This window comes from Leptodactylus fuscus, chromosome 4 (genome assembly GCF_031893055.1).
Source record: "Leptodactylus fuscus isolate aLepFus1 chromosome 4, aLepFus1.hap2, whole genome shotgun sequence".
NCBI classification, from domain to species: Eukaryota; Metazoa; Chordata; class Amphibia; order Anura; family Leptodactylidae; genus Leptodactylus; species Leptodactylus fuscus.
In genome coordinates this window covers 57,232,207-57,255,139 of record NC_134268.1, presented here as the reverse complement: position 1 = coordinate 57,255,139, position 22,933 = coordinate 57,232,207, and the positions used below count along the sequence as shown (strand labels likewise).

General features: G+C 42.0%; 2 protein-coding genes across 3 annotated transcripts in view; one reads left to right on the top strand and one right to left on the bottom strand.

Moving 5' to 3' along the window:
- TMEM68 (transmembrane protein 68) overlaps nucleotides 1-8,779 on the bottom strand; it is a 35,193-nt gene extending 26,414 nt beyond the window's left edge. Inside the window, exons 1-3 of one of the 2 annotated variants that reach the window (XM_075270556.1) lie at nucleotides 8,581-8,779; nucleotides 2,811-2,957; nucleotides 1,119-1,500 (exon numbers count right to left, since the gene is read on the bottom strand). In XM_075270556.1, the coding sequence (XP_075126657.1) occupies nucleotides 1,119-1,443 (325 nt within the window). In that variant the 5' untranslated portion in view covers nucleotides 1,444-1,500; nucleotides 2,811-2,957; nucleotides 8,581-8,779. The remainder of the gene's footprint in view (nucleotides 1-1,118; nucleotides 1,501-2,810; nucleotides 2,958-8,580) is intronic. The other variant, XM_075270557.1, reaches the window with a different exon arrangement.
- A 94-nt stretch (nucleotides 8,780-8,873) lies between these two features.
- TGS1 (trimethylguanosine synthase 1) overlaps nucleotides 8,874-22,933 on the top strand; it is a 30,925-nt gene continuing 16,865 nt past the window's right edge. The window contains exons 1-9 of the mRNA XM_075270517.1: nucleotides 8,874-9,012; nucleotides 10,718-10,784; nucleotides 11,538-11,645; nucleotides 12,824-12,885; nucleotides 15,061-15,221; nucleotides 17,312-18,089; nucleotides 19,056-19,167; nucleotides 19,811-19,897; nucleotides 21,145-21,310. Of these exons, the coding sequence (XP_075126618.1) occupies nucleotides 11,542-11,645; nucleotides 12,824-12,885; nucleotides 15,061-15,221; nucleotides 17,312-18,089; nucleotides 19,056-19,167; nucleotides 19,811-19,897; nucleotides 21,145-21,310 (1,470 nt within the window). The 5' untranslated portion in view covers nucleotides 8,874-9,012; nucleotides 10,718-10,784; nucleotides 11,538-11,541. The remainder of the gene's footprint in view (nucleotides 9,013-10,717; nucleotides 10,785-11,537; nucleotides 11,646-12,823; nucleotides 12,886-15,060; nucleotides 15,222-17,311; nucleotides 18,090-19,055; nucleotides 19,168-19,810; nucleotides 19,898-21,144; nucleotides 21,311-22,933) is intronic.

The following is a 22,933-nucleotide window of genomic DNA, read 5'->3' as shown; positions in this document are numbered from 1 at the left end:
CTCGGGAATGGTGGGGGCTAAAGAGAAAATTCCAACTGCGCTGGAATCAGTGCAGCGGCATCCATTAGCAGTTGCTAAGCACTACAATTGGTACTTTTTAAGCTTGTTTTACTCATGGGATACATACATTACGGACATCTATATTATGTTGGCTTTATGTATAGTTATAGGCAACAGGATGTTGCAACACTACTGCAAAGTGAGCCCTATTTGGGTTGTTTGCACAATGAAAAGTCACTGTGAAAAACACCATCTCCGCACTGTGTCATTGTTTTTACATGCACAAAACAAAATTCCCAGGGCTAGATCATGCAGAAATGCCATAAAACCAAAGTATGTCTTTAAAAACCCATAGCTACTATCCAAATATGCCTGTTCCTATACTGTGTGAAACTGTGCAAAATAAAAAGTATATAAAGCGCAGTCATGCCTATGGAACTTGTCCATAGGTCACAGCGGCATGAAATCCCAACAGGGTCCCTCATGACAGAGAGCCATGTTTACCCCTGAAATCAGATATAGCAGTTTAACAAGAAACCTGGACTGGGGAGAAGAGTCTGCAGAGCTGCTAATCCTGCCCTGAATGATTGACAGGACTCTCCCTATATACAAACAAAGGGAGGCATGTCAGTCAAGTTGAGCAGGGTAAGGAGGTTCAGTCCTGCAAATTATTTTTCCTCAGCCTGGTTTCTTATTAAAATGATGTTTTCTTTGAAGCACCGCAGCATTTCAGCATAAAAAACTCTAACTCTATGTCATCGTTGACCTTGGCGGGATTTCCCGATGCCCACGGTTCAAGCAGTATGAACTTGATGGCAAGTTTCCTTAAATGCAATACCAATTGTGTCCCAAAATCAGTATTTGTCACCTATCAACAGGATGAGTGATAAACGTCTGATCACTGGGGGCCCCTCCAATGACTAGCATTGAGCATTGGGGCAAGGCCATTTAACTATTTAATAAGCTATCTGGTAAATCACGATGCTGTTCCCAAGACTGGGTCTTGATTCCTCCAATATGTCTTGGATAATGGTATTTGGATCATAAATATGTAACAATATACCCAGTTATAGCATCTACTACTGTAGTCATTACTTCTAACAAGCATTCATTTTTACCATGCCATATTGTAGCATGCCCATCCCAAAGTGTAGCCAATGTTTTCCGAGCGCCATCCCATATACTGTTGGAATATGCTTCTTTCAGTTCGTTTTTGCGCTTGTACACGTGGAGGAAAAGGATGGACAGGTAGAGAAATATGACAATAATGAAGGGCAGAATGAATACTATTATTAGTGGTGTGAAGACCCACATGAGGTAGTCTAGGTAATTTAGATAATCCTCCAAATTGTCCAACTCTAGCCAATCCAGAAGGACCTCCAGGAGACAGGTAAGGTAGGTGATGGATGGGTAAGCATGGCATGACCCGTTCTGAGCTTGCATCTTCAATGCTGAACCTAAGGCACAGGAAGGCAATCTCAGAGGCTTCTGTTCTCCATCCTGAAGCAAAAGACAATAATACATTAAAACCAAACATGTAGTTATTATAGCGTAGTAATTTCTTACAAACTTCACGGCTAAATTGTCAATTTTTCCCATCTGATCAATATTCTATCCTATCAGGACACCAGTCATGTAAATAAATGGCAATATATTTCTAACAACCACAAGCTTTGATACATTTCGCCAAGTGTCTATGGAGTATATCATCAGCTATGATGAAGTCAATGGAGGCTGGACAGCAATGCTTCATACAGACATTTCTATTCTGCTTTTCAGCCAATTCCCTGCTTCTAAGACATTTTCATCATTTTATCTGGAAAAGCCTAGTTTTCACATGAGTGTATTCCATGAACTATGAAATCCTGGTCTGAGAGGTACGATGTACAGGGTGCTTCAAGAATCCTTTAATATGCCTTGCGTCAATGATTCTGGCACAGTCAGAATTTATCTCCAGCCCCCACAGCTCCTGAGCAGTCAGTACAGTCGGTTTTGGTGCCTGATATCCTATCTAGACTCTTTAATATCAAGTGGGTGGTGTCAGGAAGGAGCGGACAAGGGGGTGTGACTCAGAGCTCTTACACTATCTGCCTCTGACTAGAATTCTGAGTCACGCCCTCTTGTCTTCTCCTGCTTGACACCACCTACTTGACATTAGAGACTCTAGTTAATATATTAGGAACCAAAAATAACTGCGCCAATTACTCAGGAATGGTGGGGGGGCCACAGAAAAAATTCCAAATGCACCTGAATCAGTGCAGGGGCAGCTATCATGGGATAAAGAGAGTTTGAGTTTCTGGAGGTGTGAAAGGTGCTCTTTGACAGAGTTAGTCGCATATTTCTTATTGCCCAATCTACTTGACTAGAGGTGAGCGAGTAGTATTCGATCATGTAGGTATTAGATCGAATACTACAGTATTCGAAATACTCATACTCGGTCGAATACCACGCAGTAAACGTCTTTCACATTTACTGCGTGGTATTCGACAGAGTACGAGGATTTCGAATACTGTAGTATTCGATCTAATCCCTACTCAATTGAATACTACTCGCTCATCTCTATACTTGACATGAAAGTGGATGTTCACTATAAACAGGATCTGTGACCTCTACTGACTTCTCAGTTTTGGTAAATTCTCCTATTCCCCATGAAATAAAAAAATTTGGTGCAGCTTCTCTTCAATGTCTATTATGTGCTGTTACATGAAATTTACAAATAATTTGACAAGTGGGTATCACTAGCGGTGGGTGTGTTATACTTTATAGCTTCTATGTTACTACTAATGTAGTGTATTCACTGAAATACTCACCAAATTACTAAAATAGCACTCATTTGTGCAGCTTACAGCACACTGGACTTATGTAATAGTCAACGAATCTTTCCATATATCACCGCTAGCAGTTAAATATTTTCAGGATGGAATAAACATTACAAGCCAGGAAAGAGCATATCCCACCTAGAATGATACACAGAAACGTTCAAATAAGGTTTGATGGGAAGAACACAGTACAATATGTATAATCTTAGCACTCTACTTTGTGCATTATTTTTTAACACCATTGGATCACAGTGGGCATCCTTTTTGTATGGAAGCCGGCTGGGTGATCAACTGATCGTCGGTGCATTTTTTTTTTAATAGGTTAAAATGTGATAATGAACTTTTTCTCTAATTCCACCCCATTCAGAATTTTTATCCAGCTTCCCAGTCTATTGTGCGGAATACAAAAGGGATTCATTAAAAAAGGGGATAAGGGATAGCATTAAAAAAAAAAAAAAAAATTTAAACTAAAAGCGTGTATTAATAGCCTATAGAAAGGCTATTCATCTCTTACCTTTATTTTGCAGGTCCGCACCACCGTTTTTGGATTTTTCTTCTTTTCTTGATTATGCTAATTGTGCTTAGGGCACAGCTTCATTACATTGTCACTTCCAGCATCGCCTCTGTCTTCTGTTCTGTTCATCTCCTCCTCTTCTAGTTGGACAGAGTCAACTGCGCATGTACAATTGGCCATCTTGTGGTGGTTTCGTGTAATGGTCGACGCGACATGAGCAATCAGCTGTTTCGTCAGCCGTTTTGTGGTGGTCTCGTGTAAGAAGAGGAGGAAACGCGTCAGGAACAGAAGACAGAGGCAGCGCTGGAAGCTGTGACGCAGCTGTGCTCTGAGCCCAATTACCATCATGAAGAAAAGAAGAAAAATCCAAAAACGGCAGCATGCAAAATAAAGGAAAGAGATGAATAGCCTTTCTAAAAGCTATTACTACTGGCCTTTAGTTTAAAGAGGACCTTTCACCGCTTTTGGGCACAGGCAGTTCTATATACTGCCAGAAACTGACAGTGCGCTGAATTCAGCGCACTGTCGGCTTTCCCGATCTGTGCCCGGTGTGAAGAGCTTACGGCCCGGTACCGTAGCTCTTCTATGGTCAGAAGGGCGTTTCTGACCATTAGCCAGGAACGTCCTTCTGCCTCGCGGCGCCTATCGCGCTGTGCTGTGGAGCCGGGAGGAACGCCCCCTCCCTCTGCTCACACAGCTTGTCCGTAGACTAGCATTATCAGGAGCGGGAGGGGGCGTTCCTCCCGGCTCCACAGCACAGCGCGATAGGCGCCGCGAGGCAGAAGGACGTTCCTGGCTAATGGTCAGAAACGCCCTTCTGACTGTAAAGCGCTACGGTACCAGGACCGATAGCGCTTTACACTGGGCACGGATCGGGAAAGCCGACAGTGCGCTGAATTCAGAGCACTGTCAGCTTTCTGGCAGTATATAACACTGCCTGTGCCCAGATATGGTGAAAGGTCCTCTTTAAAAACCTTTTTTTAAATTAAAGAATCCCTTTAAATGATATCATTACAAAGTACAATATGTCCCGCAACAATTCAGTCCTCATACAGCTATATGAATGAAAAAATATTGATGACCCATATTTAGGATAGAAGATCAACATGAGATCCATGTGGGTTCAGCTCCGAGCCTCCCCACCAATCAGCTATTACAGCTCAGTACATTCTCTACTGGCTGTTCCCGGTATTACATCTAGCTCTGTCTATTACACGTGCTCTATCCCATTCAGTTAAATAGGACACAGCTGCTATACCGCACACTTCTGCTACAAAATGCACTATATGCGGTCACTAATAAAGAGTCAGACCACCACTGATCTGATATTGATAACCATCAGACAGACCATCAATATCAAGTGCCAGAAATCCCCTTTCAAGGGCGTATTCATATGTGGCAGATTTGTTGAAAAATTCCTAGATCTGAAAATCAGTTGAATGCGGTTTTTATAGCAGCAGGAACATAGATTTCTGCAAACCCACTCAGACTACTGTGGCATCAAAATCGGTCATGTAGGTTTAAAAGGGTTAAACTGGACCGCAAAATAATTGCACATCCTTAAAACCCAACTCAAGAACCAAGATAGAATTGTCAGATTTCTACAAAAGTCAGCATGTTGATAGATAAATGACTATGCACTGGGTCGTGCCACAAGAGGAAATACAAGTGCTTTCCTCCATCCAATTAAGAGGATTTCAGAGGCTACTTTTGGGTAGTGTACCTCTTAGTAAGAGATTATTGACTGATAGACATTCCCCTATGACATACTCAATGACATTTTACCCAGCTGACAGAATTTGAGATGGGGGCATCAATGGACTGAGGGTATCAGGGTGGTTGCTTCAACAAATTGGCTTTAGGGAGCTCAGACAGACCCACAGTAAAGAAGAGCATTTGATTCATGAAAAAGCACAAGCAGCTCCCAGTGTCCTTGTCCACCATCCAGGCACCGTCATTGCACAGCCCTGGCTCTACCTGGACAATTTCCAGATGCTTAGCAGAAGAATATTGGGTTACACAGAGCCCATTAGGTTTCCTGCCATTGATGGCCAGCTGCCATAGCCTTTTTTTTACAGATATGTAGTGAATGAGAACCCAGGACTGCTATGGGATTCAGCCGTAGCTTCTTCAGTGAAGAATCCAGGTTATGTTTGGGGTCCAATGATAGTCAGGTGCGAGTATGAAGGTCTCATGGTAAGCACTTCAATCCTGCCTTTGTGGAGCGACACAATGTCCCAATTCCTGGTTTGATGATTTGGAGAGCTATCGCCTACGACAGTCAGTCACCCCTAGTAATGATACGAGGGGCACTAACAACTGTTATATGTGCAGGGCATCCTGCGGCCAAATGTGTGGACTTTCATGGCAGCGTTCCTGGCATTTTTCAGCAGGATAATGCTTGCCCACACACAACAAGGGTCTCCCCGGAAAATCTCTGCAACACTTCCTTGGCCTAGGAATATCAGATTGGTGAGGATTCAACTCCTGGCACCTTCACTAAATTTACAATAATGACAATGTTATTACACAATAAATTCTGAGGAAATACTTTTATATCCACCGTATTTATGTGCTTATCAAATGAAGTCCAGCATGACTGTAATCTGAGCAAACTATGTGCTAAATAGGTAGGATTCAGTGTCTTACTGGGAAGGATTGACCTACATACCAACCCTGCAGCACGCCTTCCATTCCTAGTAAGTTTCTGGTGCTTATTATGAGTGCAGGACCAGAGATACATAGTGATATATAGTACTGTATAGTACAAACGTAGCTCAACACAATAGTGCTTTAAAAGGACAACTTAGAACAATAAACCTACAATAATACACGAGAACAATACATAATGGCCAATTTATAACTAAACACTCACAAGAATCTCCCCTACAGGAGTAATCAGATAAAAGAGCATGGAAGTTAAAACACACATTGGATGTCAATATAAAGCTGTCCTAATGACGCACAACCTCATATAAGGCACTGTTCACATACAGCAATGTTGTTGCACAAATGGATGTCTCCCACTAGTCATGTACTTAAACTGGCTATATGCGTTAAAGTGGTTTTTCAGTTATGGCCTATACTCAAACCCCCCGCCTATCAGGTAGTGAGGGGGCCGTGGTACATGTCCAAGCACTGTGACCCCATTAATATGCACACTGCAGGCCTTCAGACCATAGAAGTGAATGAAACGGACAGTGTACAACGTAAACCGTGAAGGCCTCGACATTTCTAGGAGAACCAAGACCCCTTCACACAGCTGATGTAGCAAATGTTAAAGCAGTATTCCCATCTCCAGGAGCATGAAGAAACCCAGCCATGATTTCCTTATTGTGTACAGGTTTCTTCTCATACATGTGGCGTCCTTGCCTGATAACCTGGTGACAATGAGGATAACCTGGCCGGGTTTCTGACAAGTGACAGATCATAGAAAGTTCCTGAACAACAAGAGCCCGGAGCAAATGAACCCATCCTAAGAGTCAAGTTAAGTTTTCCACATCTTATTTATCTGGCTTGTGTTTGCAGCAGTTCTGTAGACATCTGGTCTAGACTTCTATACATACTGTATGTTCTTTGCCAGGACCCTGTATGATGCCAGCTGTGTGCTGTAAGTCACTACTTAGGCAGGAATTGTGTGCCACGGTGTAGATGTATTTTTTGTGACATTATTTTAGGGATTCTCTATTCACAGTAAAAACACTGATATTAAGGCGTATTCCCATGTACATGACCAGACTTAAATTTATAGACAAAAGTTAAACATTTTGCAAATATAAATAAAAATTTTGCAGCGTTGTAAAGATTTTCTGACATCATCTTAGTGCTGACATCTGTTGTCTTGATCAGTTGCCATTGGACAGGACCATGACTGCAGGAACTTTCTATGGTCTGGAACTGGTAAGAAACCCAGCCAGGATTTACTTCTTGTGCACAGGTTATCAGGCCGGGACACTACATTGACCACTATAAGGATATTCTGGCCAGGTTTTTGACAAGTCCCAGAATATAGAAATATTATAGTTGTATCCACTGACAACCCATTCTGCTCTTTACCCGAATAAATGTATCCAAATAGATGACCCCTTTAAGAAATTAGAAATGATGATGACGTGTCTTACATATAAACTACATACATGTACTGTGTAAAAGGACCAGCTTCATAGACTACATATCATACCATATCACATTACAGAGTGATCATATACAGATCACCCTCCATACAGTCAGACATATAATATAGTGTACATATACAATATACAGTACAAAGGGATCACTCTCCATACATATACAATATACAGTACATATGCAATAGGACAGTACAGAGGGATCACTCTCCATACATGTACAATATACAGTACATATACCATAGGACAGTAAAGAGGGATCACTCTCCATACATATACAATAAGACAGTACAGAGGGATCACTCTCCATACATATACAATAAGACAGTACAGAGGGATCACTCTCCATACATATACAATAAGACAGTACAGAGGGATCACTCTCCATACATATACAATAAGACAGTACACACTCTCCATACATATGCAATAAGACAGTACAGAGGGATCACTCTCCATACATATACAATAAGACAGTACAGAGGGATCACTCTCCATACATATATAATAAGACAGTACAGAGGGATCACTCTCCATACATATACAATATACAGTACATATGCAATAGGACAGTACAGAGGGATCACTCTCCATACATGTACAATATACAGTACATATACCATAGGACAGTAAAGAGGGATCACTCTCCATACATATACAATAAGACAGTACAGAGGGATCACTCTCCATACATATACAATAAGACAGTACAGAGGGATCACTCTCCATACATATATAATAAGACAGTACACACTCTCCATACATATGCAATAAGACAGTACAGAGGGATCACTCTCCATACATATATAATAAGACAGTACAGAGGGATCACTCTCCATACATATATAATAAGACAGTACAGAGGGATCACTCTCCATACATATATAATAAGACAGTACAGAGGGATCACTCTCCATACATATACAATATACAGTACATATACAATAGGACAGTACAGAGGGATCACTTTCCATATATATACAGTACATATACAATAGGACAGTACAGAGGGATCATGAACAGATCCACCCCATACAGAGTCAGACATAGACTATACGTTACATATACAATAGCACAGCACACAGTGACCTCACCACACACAATACAATACAATGCCCACCTGATGCCAGCAGTAATGCCGGTGATCAGGCTTCTCCTGCGCTGTACAACTCCAGAGCCCAGAAGACTACAATCCCCGACATGCCCCGCGCACACGTCCTCTTCCTGCCTCCGGTCACTAGGACGGGCGCCGGAGGTTGGGCTTCAGAATGTCAACACAGAAGAGGATGCTGGGACATGTAGTTTTCTGGCGCTGGCTGTGCGGGATCTCCCCCTCTGTCCTCTCTGCCTGCAGGAAGCAGGAAGTGCCGCAGTGCATGCTGGGGGAGGTAGTTTTAGTGTTTTTGTCCATGGACACGCCTACTGGAGCCCATGCTGAAATCCGCAGCGTGAGGATGAGGTTCTACCGCTCCTGTACTTACCTACCTGAGGCGGGAGGTGAGCCGCAGACTGACCGCATGGTGTGAACTGAGGCGTGGACGATCTATATCTGGTAAGGCACTTCTGTATCTCGTGCGTGTGTATATCTGCTTTTGTATATGTGCTTAGTGTTCTGCAAGTATATATGTATATATCCCTAGATAACAAGGGATCAGCATGCTGGAGCCCAACCTGGCTTTGTGGTACAGTTAGGAATCGATGTATTTGCTGGTTTTAATCCTTTCACTTCACAGAGATGTTTATGTTCATTTGTCACATGGCCTGTTTGCAGCTCAGTCCCATGCAAGTGAATGAGGCTGAGCTGCACTGCCAAGCAAAGACCGTATGTGATGTACAACGCTGTGCTTGGTATTCAATGAAGAGGCTGCAGAGATCACCTGACTGCTGCGATCCCTTTAAATGACTGATCAGTGCGGGTCCCAACGGGAAAACCCTTTAATTGGCCCCCAGGCTTCGATTATACAGACAGTATTCAGAGGAATGCTCTTTTGGCCTCCATGGGGCAATATACGTCAGGGATACCAGATTTCCTCATGCTAAACGTCAGGGATACCAGATTTCCCTCATGCTATATATTAAAGAAACCTGAGACAGAGGCTGCACAACACAGTGTGAACAGAGGCGATGGGGCCTGGCAACCCACATGTAAACAGCTGAGGACACACATGGCAATTGGGAATTACCAGCCGCCAACCCATTGAGGGGTACAGGAGCTGTGTAGGGGATTAAACATATAACATCTGCACACTGCAGAAGAAAGCCTGCAGCGAAAAATGTTTTGCATTGTGGGTTTTGCACGCACAGTATGTCAGTTATTGCTGAGGGCTTGGTCATGTTTTTCAACCTTTGCAATGCAAAGATTGCACTTTTGGCTGCCTGAAAGTTATGGTGAAAACCTGAAGATTTCTGCTGTATTTTTAATTTTTTTTTGCCATGGAATGTCTCCTATAGACATCTCACGTTATCTGTATCTGTCCTGTTAGGCCTGAGGCTGGTCTTACACGACCGTAATGCTTTTATGGTCCGCATGCTGCTGATCGCAAACACTAGTTGCTGATCATCAACATACACTCCGCAGATGCCCGTAAACTGCCACACTCTCCCATGGAGTTCTATGGGCGAGTCCGTGCAGTGCCGTGAATTGCGGCCATTACGGACATGTTCTAAAAAGTGCGGACCTCGGTTGCGGCCCGGCACACCACGGATAAAATATCCGGTGGTGCAAGAGGCCGCGTTGAGTATAATGTGAACTTACCCTAAAAATGAAAAAGTTGATTTCTGGTGTTGGAGTTGCAGATCTGTCATTTAGCATGAAAAACTTTGCATCATCGGAAGCCCAGACTAGGCCATAGATTGTAATAGAGATCACCCAGGATTTATATCCAAAACCTTTTTAAACCGGTTATGTTGTTCGGGAAAGGAGACAACCATCTGAAGTCTCTTAGGCTGGGTTCACACTGCCACCACTGTCCACCCCGGGGTTTCCATCGTAAAAGAAAGTGCCATTGATCAGCTTTAAAACCCATTCTACCTGGAAACCGTTTTTTGGCAAGAAAAAAAAACGGTTTCCAGGTAGAGAGCCGCATACAGACACCAACGGTCACTTTTAATAACCCATTCAAATGAATGAGTATTAAAGCTGCATGTATGTATATAGGCGGTCACATCCTCAAGAATACACCAGTTGCCTTTTCTGTCATTCCCCATTAATGTTATGGGCTTGTCATATAACTACTTTTTCTTTTCTTTACCTCTAGAAACCTCAATTTACGGAAAACGCGTCTGCTATTTGATTCTCTTCTAGAACTGTACAAATAAAAGCAGGTGAGAATAAAAGGATGGCACAAGGTGCATGTGTGAGCCTCGCTAATATGACATTGTTGGCCTGTTACCCTGCTCTAAGGACTTGTTCGGTCACAGCAGGAGAACTGGGGTGTTTTGCACTATGGAATAGCAAGTATCGTGTAATGGCGTCGTCTGCTGCCCCTGTCATCGCAATAGGGATATAGATGAGTGCCTGCTACACCCCTCACCAGTGGTAGATATGTGGTGGCTGTCCATTGCTATAGAGCAGACCTATAACTATGAGCGCACTGAATTCTTTCTTACCATCTATAACTTAAAGGGATTTTATCAATGGCTATTGTGATTCGTAACTAAGCATATATTTGTAGACATACCTTTTACTTGTTAATCCTCCCAGCCGTTTTTGAAGTAGCCGCTTTTATTAATATACTAATTAGTCTCCATAGTGCATTGGAAGTTCACTGAGCACTGTGTGATGTGTGTAAACGGGGAGGTGAGAGCAGGGAAGGCTGATGATGATGATGATGACACAACAGCCTTCCCTGTCTGAAGTAGCCTCTCTAAAGGCTATGTAAACATATGCTTAGTTAAAAATCACTCTAACCAATGATAGACTCCCTTTAATGCCACAGTATTTGTATCTGCTATTGGTATAATATCCCAGCAGTCCAGTTATTTGAATATGGCAGCATAGTATGAGGACAGATCCAGTTTGATAGATCTTCTTTACATGTATTTTTTTTCTAATTCTAATTTTATACCTCCTCTCAGGACCATGCTGTGTGTGGAATGGAATCAAGTGGCAGAAATGTGTCTTTATCTGGAAGATGAGAATGAGGACAGTAGGATAATATGTCTCTGCTCCAGAGCTTTTTTCAAGTAAGTACTAAGTATTGTCATGTTGGTGATATGTTATTCAATTACCGTCATTTCACTCATCTTCTAATTCTATTTCTAATGGCTAACCTAGGACAGTATTCCATGACTATGGTCTTGGGCCAGCAAAAACCTAGAAAACTTCATATACAGGGTTTATTTGATAGCATATCCCCCTAAAATGATCATGCCTATGTATCTCCCTATTCCCCACTGCCTTCCTGTACATCTACTATAGCTCAGTTACATCTTCAGCTGCAGTCCACAGGAATACATTGAGCTGCAAGTAATTCAATGCACTCCTGTGGGTTAGCTATGGCAAACTCATAGCGGCTATCCCGCTGCCATCTACTTGTTGCAGCATAGTGGATGAGAAACATGATGGGCCTCATTGCAAGTGGATTTGTCATGGCTGCTTGCGTGGTGGAATATGTCCATCTCGTTTAACCTTACGTTGGGTTTACACCAGCGTCTGGACTCCGTTATCAGGTTTCCATCTCCTGCATCCAGAAGGCGGAAATCTGTCATGCCGAGTCCGGCCGTGTGCGCCGGTGAGCGTTTTGAGCTCTCCGCGGCAAAACCTTTTTTTTTTGTTTTTTTAAACCGGACACCGAGTACTGCATGTCCGACTCTGTGTCCGGTTTAAAAAAAAAAAAAAAACAGTTTCGCTGCGGAGAACATAAAACGCTCACCAGCGCTCACAGCCAGACACTTTTCAAACCCATTTAAATAAATAGGTTTGGAAAGATGCCGGCAGGTTTCCGTCTCTTGCCCTGTTTTGTGCAGGAAACGGAAACCTGCAGAACGGACTCCTGGGCGCAGATGTGAACGAGCCCTAAAGTGTTATTGTCTAAACTAAATGTACTAGAGGTATGTTTCTTTCCACATAGTTTTCAATATAACTTAAAAAATATCACAATTAAGAAAAAAAATTTTTTTTAATATGCATAGATAATATCCAGTCCGAAAGCAGCGTAATAGACATATAGATGGAGAACCATGAAATAGTGTATCCATTCAAACAGATTTGTCTTGGGCTGAAATATTGATTATTGAAGCTCATATTAAGCCTTGTATGTAAACCTTACTGTTAGGTAAATCTCTGTAATAAATTACTTCTTGCTACTGTGTGTGAATGTGCTGTGATCTTCCTTAATATATTATTGCTATTTTCCTTCTAGTGATCGTGACCTGTACTATTTAGGATTGAGGGGAATTGACATCAATAAGAGGAATCTCAAAGGTATTGTTTATGCACTATCAGAATGAAAAATTTCCTATGAATTTCAAGGGTCTTTCCAGGATCTGCATATTGATCATCAATATCTGATCGGTGGGGTTCAGCACCCGGGACCTTCTCAGATGAGCTGCTTGATGCAGCAATGACACTCTGGTGATCGCTGGTTCTGCTTCACAGGCCAGTTATGTCATGTTCATTCGCTACATGGCCTGTTTGCACCTCGTTCCTTTCCCGTTTCAGTGAACCTGTCACCAGACGTGCTCCTGTAATAAAGAGCTAAAAGATTGGGTGAGAGCCACCACATGGTCGCCGCCACTTGTGTGCTGAAGGAGTGACAGCCATGATCAGATGGTGCCTTGGGTTACAGGCCTGGTGGGGCCACATTTGACATAACCTGCGTGTATTTCACAGTGTACCGAACATCATGGACATATGGACTGTTTCACTCTATTTTATAGACTCTCTTTATAAGGAGATGACATGCTGACGTTAAATAGTTATTGTGATTTGTGATAAAGAAACTAATAGGGAACAATCCAAATGTGAGTTCATGTACTAATGATGTCTGTCATAAGCGAGCACAGTTTGCTTACTCTGATGCACCACATCCAAATGCAAACAAATGATGTTTACTTAGACAGTAACTCGTGACATGTGACTGCATTAGGTCATGTTCGCATGTGATCAGCCACGCCGTTGGAAATCATGGAAAAGTTCTGCAGAGCTAAATATGTCTAAAGCCTACGGTAACAAAGCCCTGAGTATATACCTTGTGCAGGGAGTAAACTGCTGCATTGGGGTTCCTGGCTGTTGCACTATTGTGTGGAGGCCCTTGCATGGCCTCATAACATTTACAATGCATTCCTGTCTCCTGTCTCTATTTCTGCCATATATCAGATGCTTCAGGCTGTACCTTCCCTATATAAGTGATGTCTCATTTCTGCACTCCGGATTACTAATCCCCAGTCCTGACTGTTGGAATTGTTCTCCTTCTAAAACAGTCTGTAGTAAACTCCAAAATTAGATGGGATTTGGTGTATATAGGCAAGGGCAACAGAGATAAAAGGGGGGGTGGATCAGCTATGAAGAAAGAGAGGGTGCCGATAGCAGGGGATAGAGACTGTATGGGTAACATATCCCACTGCGTATCTATACACTGAGATATATTTTGTTTTCTGGCTTAGTCTGAATTAGGGCGCCTTCACACGGAGTAAGCGCGCGTGTATTTTTGCAAAATACACATGTAAAAATACACATGCAAAAATAAGACTCCCATTGACTTCAATGACATTTTACAGGTGTATTTTTGCATGTGTAAAAAAATATAATTGAAGTCAATGGGAGTCTTATTTTTATACGTGTATTTTTACACGAGTATTTTGCAAAAAAATACACGCGCGTTTACTCCGTGTGAAGGCTCCCTTAGTCAGTAAGGACAGTAAGGAATACTGAAAACATGATGTGAACAGCCCCCAAGATGTGCTGCCTCCATGGAGTATGTACCATTGAATCTAAGACAGAAGGAAGACACTGATGACCCTGGCATGACAAGAGATGTGGCTGGGAAGTTATTATGCCTGCTTCCTAAATGCCTGTAACAAATTCGGCAGCATGTTCCAGAGATTGTCAGTATTCAGAAAGCTGCGTAAACATCAGTCTGACTATACACGGCTTCATAGGTAAAGTGATGTGGCCTGGGGGGAGGAGGTCTTGCTAACTTACACGTCACAACCACAACTTTTGGTGTAGTGAAACCCAGTTTACTGGAGTCCCAAAAGCCCTAAGTAACTCTTTAGGTTGCTTTCTTTGTTATACACCTTTGTTATGTCATTGTTTTTGGTCCTTTAACTGACTTAAAGGGATTGTCAAGGAGGAAAACAAAACCAAAATACACATCACTAATCCCTGAAATCCCTTTTAATTCCATTATGGTCCCATTCAGAAGTGGCAGATGTTAGTGCTAGATACCCTATTCACATCTGCATGGATTTTCATACGCATTGTAGCTTTTTAGGCCTGCACCTTGACCCATATGGTGCTAATTTTGTAGAGAAGCTGCAGATTGTATCTATTGCGATGCAGAGAATATCTTACCTTCATTATATTTTAATAAACTTATGACTAGAGCAGGAAGTAAAATGTATCTTGAGTCATTGTAAAGTGTTTTCTTCTGCACAGATTATGGAGATGACGAGGAGGATGAGCAGGAAGCGTTGGAGGTGTCCCATGTGTCTGATCTACCGGCAGAGGACGGAGAACTAGACTCTGAGACTGAGCTGATGCTGCGGATGGGTCTCCCGGTACAGTTTGGTGGATCATCGTATGAGAAGAACTTTGTGGTAAGGCTTTGATGATAGTATTGTCTCTCCTGTTTTGGGAACATTTCATAGGGATAACATTTCTCCTGCTAACCATCACAACTTTCTGTTATTGATAGGATCAGATTAATACTCGTGATTAATGTCTAAAATGGTGGAAAATGTTTCACTGTCAACCAACAGGACAATTTAGTGTAGGGTGTATAGGTCCCCTCGTGTCCCCGACTTTGACCGAACATACAATGGTGCCTTTTAGCCAGAATAATACATATTACTGTGAGACCAGAGAAGCTTGCCTGTTCTCTATTGTATAGGCCCCCATACACATAAAGCTGACTGAACCAATACATTTTGAAGGGAATGGCTCCGTTCACTTCTACACAAGAGGCTCAGTTGCAGAGTCCTCTGAAAATCAACACGGAGGACTTTTTCCTTCACTGGTTTAGGTTTTTTTTTTTTTTAAATGGACCCCATTATAATCAATAGGACCCACATGGGTCATTGTGTTGCCATTGTATTATTGTTCCGCTTCTCAGTTGTTTGGGTCCCCCGACGGATCCGAACAGCAGAGACTCCACTACTGTCAAGGACGGAAGGAAGGATCAGGCATGTTCAATTTTAGCATACCTAATCGTCTGCTCTTCCAGGACACAAGAGGCTATCAAACATGTCTGACAGCTTCTTACTCCCCTCTCTCCAATGAGAACACATACAGGCTTAGCCAAGACAAGTGTGCACGTGTATGTGCATTTGGAAACAGGCCATGTCACTGATCGTGATGTCGTGGACTGTGAAGCAGAAATGGTCAGGGTGTCAGACCCTGCTGATCGTCACTTGATGACACATCCTTGAGATAAGTTGTGTTAGCCAAGTGAGCGGTAACACTGCCATTTCTCTAGGGGCAGGGTCACTGTATGCTGTATGTCATGCCACCACCTACTTGGCTAGAAAATTCTAATTTGCATCAAGACTATAAGGGCCTTTGTCTTTGGAATGGATTTGTATACATGAGTCCCCCTTTGACAACAATAACAAAGGATTAAGTCCCGCCCTTCCTATTTCCGGTCGAAGATCTCTTTCCGGTTTTGAGAGTTTGCCATGTCTAGCAGGGGTATAGGCATACTGTTTCGTGGTTACGACGAGCCTGCTGCAGAACCTCATTTGCTAAATGCTATACAGTATATATATTTATTTGCCGAATGCTATATATATGTATAGCATTCGGCAAATGAACACTGATTCTGCAGCAGGCACGTCCTTGCCACGGGCAGGCAAGAGTTTTTCTCATTGGAATGAATAGTCCGATGTTAGACTCCGCCTCCTCAGACGAGCCTCTGGCAGAACCAGCGTTGATTGGCCAAATCACTGGCAACTGGCCAATCAACGCTGGTCTATTCATTTCAATGAGAAAAAGTCAACTGGTAACAGCATACTTACCTGCTCGTAGCAAGGACGAGCCTGCTACACAATCAGCCTTCATTTGCCGAATGCTATACACTGTATAGCATTCAGAAAATGAGGTTCTGCAGCAGGCTCGTCGTAACCCGAGGACCATACCCTGAAGTACATACCCAGCCCTGGTTAATTCACTAAGGAACAGGAAGTCTTCTTGCCGCCCTTCCATTGCGCATGTGCCAACCGGAAGTTCGCAGGGGGACTCATGTATAAACGGGGTGTGACAGAGCTTAACAGATGATATGTGTTCATAGAGCCAGTATATTGTGTCCATATGAGTCTGTCCTACAGAGATATAGGTACTCCATGTACCCTGGGCTGTGGAGCTGGTAGACCAATTCACAACTCATCTGATTCTGACTCCTTCCTATAGAGTCAGGCAGATACCATAATGCTCCTCGAATTCACAAAAATCTAGCAAATGAATTTCTATGAAAGTAAATATGCCACAAGCTACGCATGTAACTGATTATGCAATAGCAATAGTTTGATAATGTCAGTAAACTATATATATATACACACACCCAAGATAAATCAGGTTTTTTCGCTTTTTTTTTTACAGAATGCTTATTCTTTTATATCTATACGTGAGAGTCACATGACCATATATTTTCCTATATTCTCCTATTTACGGATTTGTTAATGTTTGTTTTCAGCCATTGGACACGTGTGTGAAACAACATAAAATCCACAAGAGGAAGAAGAAAAAGACAAAATGTTCCAAAGAAATAAATGCAAGAATAAAAGAAGCAATAGAAGACATTAATGACGTTTATGAAGATGGTTGTGCCAGCATTGAACAGCCTGATAGTGAAGACATTTCTGAGACAACCAGCGAGAATACGACTGACCCAAAACCAACATGTGCAGAGCCAAGCTCACAGGAGAATTGGGAACTCTACTGGAATCAGTATGGACAGGGTTTGCTATGGCAGGGATGGATTGCAAAGCATGAAGAACTGGCCATATCAAGTGAAGATAGCAACCCTGAGCCATGGAATTGTGAAACAACCAAGGGGGAATGGGCTGAGCATTATAAGGAATCTTATTGGCACTATTATGAGCAGTTTCAGTACTGGGCACAACAGGGGTGGACTTTTGATGAATTTGGTGACTGTGAAGGTAAAGATGCCCGAGTAGCACAAACTGCGGCTAGCGTTCAGCTCACAGACCCTACTGTGCACATACCCCCGACTACAGAAAATATCGATTGTCTCAGTGACTGCGTAAATGGAGTGAAGAACATAAATCTTGATATAAAGGGAATGGAGGAAGACAGTAAACCTTTAAGTGTTATTTACGAGAGTCATCAGATGCAGAACCCAGAGAGTCTTGAAGCTCAATGCCCTTGTGATCCAGACCAGAGCGAACCCAGGGACGTCGGCTCTGCGGATAGGGATGCATCATCCGGACACAGCGATACAAGCCAGCCAGGTCTGTGAAATTAGCACCTATTGATCTTACTAATAGCTAATTTATTGCCGATATAAAGCAGGAAATGGCCTTAGCTGAGTTTTCATTAAAGCAATTTATAAATGGGAGGAAAGCTTCTTAAGATTAACTACTGGCCAGTTTTTATTTCTTCTTTTCCGCTGCCTTGCGATTTGTTTAAGCTCACACTTTCATGGATTGTGATTTCTGTACATTTTTGTTAGTCATGACCAGAAATTTAGTTGTAATAAGAATTATTCTTTCTAAAGCGGTGTGAGATGATCGCTAGAAAAACCTTGATAGGCGCATGTTTCACATGGAGGGCAATACCGTGCCCTGGTTAGGTACTGTTTGCTTTACAACCATGCCTTCCATGACTGTTTCATACATGACTGTGCTGCTTCTCCTTCTTCTCCTAATGTGTATATTAGCAGTCAAGGAGACGTAAATAGTGGTGACAGGCCAAAGAGAGCTGCCGGGTGTAACCTTGTAATCATTTGGTCCGTCTGTGGGGCTTAGGCTGGAGATCACAACCTGCTGTTCTGCCATTACTGGCCTTATATACAGAAACCGCTCCAAATATAATGACTACGTCTGAAAATGTAAGAAATTAAACTATATGCAGAAAAATGTATAAAATAAAAATCAAAGTCCTCAGCTACTTCAGTGTCAATGCTCTGGGGCCCCCAGTGGTCTCGGGTTATCTTCACAACGAGGGGCCAAGTGGTTCTAGTCATAAAGGTGAACGTTACAGAAAGTAAGTCCTCCTATATAGGACTGCACGGTGCACTGTGCGTACCATGTACGGTATTTGGCTTATGAATTCAGGTCAAGAATGATATCGTACTGATACACTCCTACAAATTTAATGTGCATCCTATTGTTAGCCAAGAAACTTGTTCTGCGGATATTCTAATGACTATATTAGCATGTATTAACATTATTATCACACAGATTTCTTTTCTCCAGCTTCACAGGTGCCAAGGAATACCATGCCAGGCGGGCAAATGCCAATTAATGGACAGGATGATGAGGATGATGATGAACCACCAGAGTGCAAGCAGGCGAAAATCAAGAGGAGGTAATGGGTTTGTTTCAGTCCACACACAACCCCCCCTTTCAATGATGTAGAAGCTGTCACCAAATTTCTAACCTAAAGAGGATCTGTAATAACAACAAAATAACAAAATAACAATTATTACTCTACATTGTGCTGTTCCTCTGTTATTCCTCCTGGAAATTTATGAATAAATTGATAACTGGGATATATTCTTGTCAAAATGATGGAACAACAGAGTGGCAAAATGGAGAGTTACAAGAAAAGATGCTTCAGAAATTGGTAATACAGATGTATTACTATAACAGACATGTCAGGAGAGGTTATATGTATGTTTATGTATGCAGTATGATCTCTTTATGAGATGTCACTTCGTATTGTACAGTTCTCATGGATCCTTTGTCGTAACTATGCCGTACTTGTTTTGTAAGTTCTGATAGAGTACTATATGTCACACATAGCTGCAGCGGGTACAGAATACTTATATCAATGGGTAAGATATCTGCATCCGTGAAGCAGGACCTGGTTTTCAGCTACTTGGTGTAGATGATCCCATTACTGAAATGAAGCCAAGTTCTAGGAAGTGATGAAGAGCCGATACAAAGCTTATTAGAATTTGGAGAACGTGTTATAAAAGTCTTATATTTTCTTCTTTGTATCTCCTTAGCCATGAACTGGATGCTGAAGAGGACCCATGTGAGGTGGCTGCTGAGGTCTCCGCTATCCTGGGACTAAAACATGGCACAGGACAGAAGTACGAAAAAATCTTTGCTCATCATGTATATAGATTATCAGATATAAATGTTCATTGATATTCATTATTGGGGTAGCTTTATTTAATAAATAACAAAGAAACAGCCTATTCTTTACATATTGTCTGATAAACCTTGCAAACTTATTACAGACTGATCACTGAAATTCATTAAAAAAATAGCTTTTGCTATTGTTTATTAATAATCTAGCCCTATGGGCACCTCATATTAAACCCAGTTATAATACATACGTAGAGTTCCATCCTGGAAAAATATAAAAGACATGTCCTACAATGAGGATCCGATTTCTCTGGATTAACCGACCCAGATTTCCCTATTTACATGAATGCCCCCAGCATTGACAACTGTAGGGGGAAGAAGGTAGTGGGGCCCTGCAGAAAGTTACCCTTAAGGACTCATTTAGATTGCTGTTTTCTGTTAGTATTTTACATAAGTATTTATAAGCCAAAGCTACATAGAGATGAGGTATAGTGGAAAGATTTTCACCACTTCCATGTTTACCATCCGCTCATGGTTTTTGGCTTACAAACCTCGATGGATAATAGTAATGGGGCCCATGGTTTAGTAATGTATTGAGTATTCTATAAGGAGAGCATCTTGCACCCATAAAGGACTGGCCATCAGTGCAATTTCATACACCAGGTTGGTTGTGTATTGCTCATCTTGTAGATTTCCTGGCTTATCCAGCTACATGTTACAGAGTATGGGATCTCTTCTTCTCCCCTGTATAACAAGGGTCTTCTATGTGTAACTTTAGTCCATATCCATAGTGGAATGATTAGATCCCAACACAGACAGTATGCCAACTATTTCAACTGTTGGTGTGGGACGATCCTAGTGAATCTTACTGATATATATAGCCTATTGTTCCTTAATCACATCATTTAGAAAATTCGACTTGCGGTATGGGGAAGGGGGTGAGGGTATGCAGCTGCAGCTCACATAGGCTGTTGTGCACTAGAGATTACCTTGCAATCTACCCTGCATTGGTCCCTGTTATTCCACTAACCGATTACTATTGATGGGTTGCCAAGTAGAGAAATAAGCAAATTTAATCGCCTCAAGTGTAAAGATCCATTTACATAGATCACTTATCCTTCCAGTTCCTAAATTTGTCTGCAATCCTAAAAATAAATATCCATAATTATAATCTATCATTTATTAAAATAATCATTGGAGGCTGAAGATTTACCTGTGGCTATAACGGTTATATGTATTCCTTCTACAGATATGGGGGTATCTCACATTTCAAGCATCGGACTCTTCGGTATCTGGAGAAAGGCATCAAGCACCGCTCACACTTCCTAGACATGCATAGACCGGTGAAGAATAAGCACATATTTTTTTCAGAAGAATCAGAAGTGAAACCGTCAAAAAGTAAAACTGTGAACAAGGTAAAGATCATGTACATTACATAAAGATCTGTACTTCCATGTCTTTAGATTTGGTTTGATATGTTTGTTAGTCCATGTCCTACAGTCAGATTCTGAGCATTGCAGGATAGCTTGTGGTTTATAGCACAGTTCTGCTATGAGCTTGCCATAAAATCAGTTCCAGGAATGGCTTTTGGCTGAGATCCTATAATGAACAATGCTATCCTACACTGCATTCTGACTAAATAAAGTGTGTGGTGTAGGATAGGTTATACAGACACTGAATCAGCAGCATCTGAGTGCTAAGAGCTGACTGACAGCCCATAGTAATCTGCTTTATGCTGTGGATAGGGTGTAAAAGTAAACCATTAAATGGCCACTAATGTTTCAGACAACATGGTCTCATTCCATAGTAGAGCATGTTATTCTGGACTAAAATGTTGCTGTTTTCTGCCTGAAAAAGCAGAAATTCTAGAGTTGCTGTGACTGTTTCTCTTCTATCTAATTTGCTGTTCACTTCCTGTCACTAGGAAGAATATGCAAATCTGACTTCCATGATGTAATTAGGATGTCAGTGCCTCAAGTATGCACACCAATAGAGGGCGCTGACTGAGAATGTGCAAGTCTGTCTTCCATGATGTAATTAGGAAGACAGAGCCTCAGTCAAGACATCCAATAGAGGGCGCTCCCTTTAACATCATGCTGACCTTCTTAGAGGCCTTTGCAATGATGTCGGGATTATACCAGATACAGTTTTCTCAGCCAAGGACAGCCGTTTCGATGTATTTGCATCTCATCAGCTTGGCGTAGAGAGGACTGATCTGGCACAGATGAGAGGCTTAGACAGACACCTATATGGTGGTCTCTCCTTATGGAGTGACGATATCCCCTCAACCCTGTCTAAGCCTCTCATCTCTGCCAGATCAGTCCTCTCTACGCCAAGCTGATGAGATGCAAATACATCGAAACGGCTGTCCTTGGCTGAGAAGACTGTATCTGGTATAATCCCGACATCATTGCAAACAAAGGCCTCTGAGAAGGTCAGCATGATGTTAAAGGGAGCGCCCTCTATTGGATGTCTTGACTGAGACTCTGTCTTCCTAATTACATCATGGAAGACAGAATTGCACATTCTCAGTCAGCGCCCTCTATTGGTGTGCCTACTTGAGGCACTGGCTTCCTAATTACGTTATGGAAGTCAGATTTGCATATTCTTCCCATGTTCCTTTGCAGTGGAGCGCTCATGGCTTAAAAGACTCCACACACCTATATGGTGGTCTCTCCTTATGGAGTGACGATATCCCCTCATTCCTGTCTCTAGGGAAGTTATGTCCTTAGCTTCAAAATCAAGATTGGTTCACAGTGACTGGAGTGAAAAGGGGCTGACTTTCTTGACATGGTGAACGGATAGGGGATGGGGCAGATTGCTGATCAGCAAAGGTGCCAAGAGTCTGACACCACCAATAATCTAATATTGATGACCTATCCTAAGGAAAGGCCATCTATCCGAAAGAACCGGCTTTAAGTTTACTGCTAATGTTGTTCAATGTGTTGCATCCCTGCTTAGGTTCAGGACCAGTCTGTATATAATAAAAGAGAACTTCTTCAAATCTTAATATTTTAATATTTGTTTGTGTTTTTTTG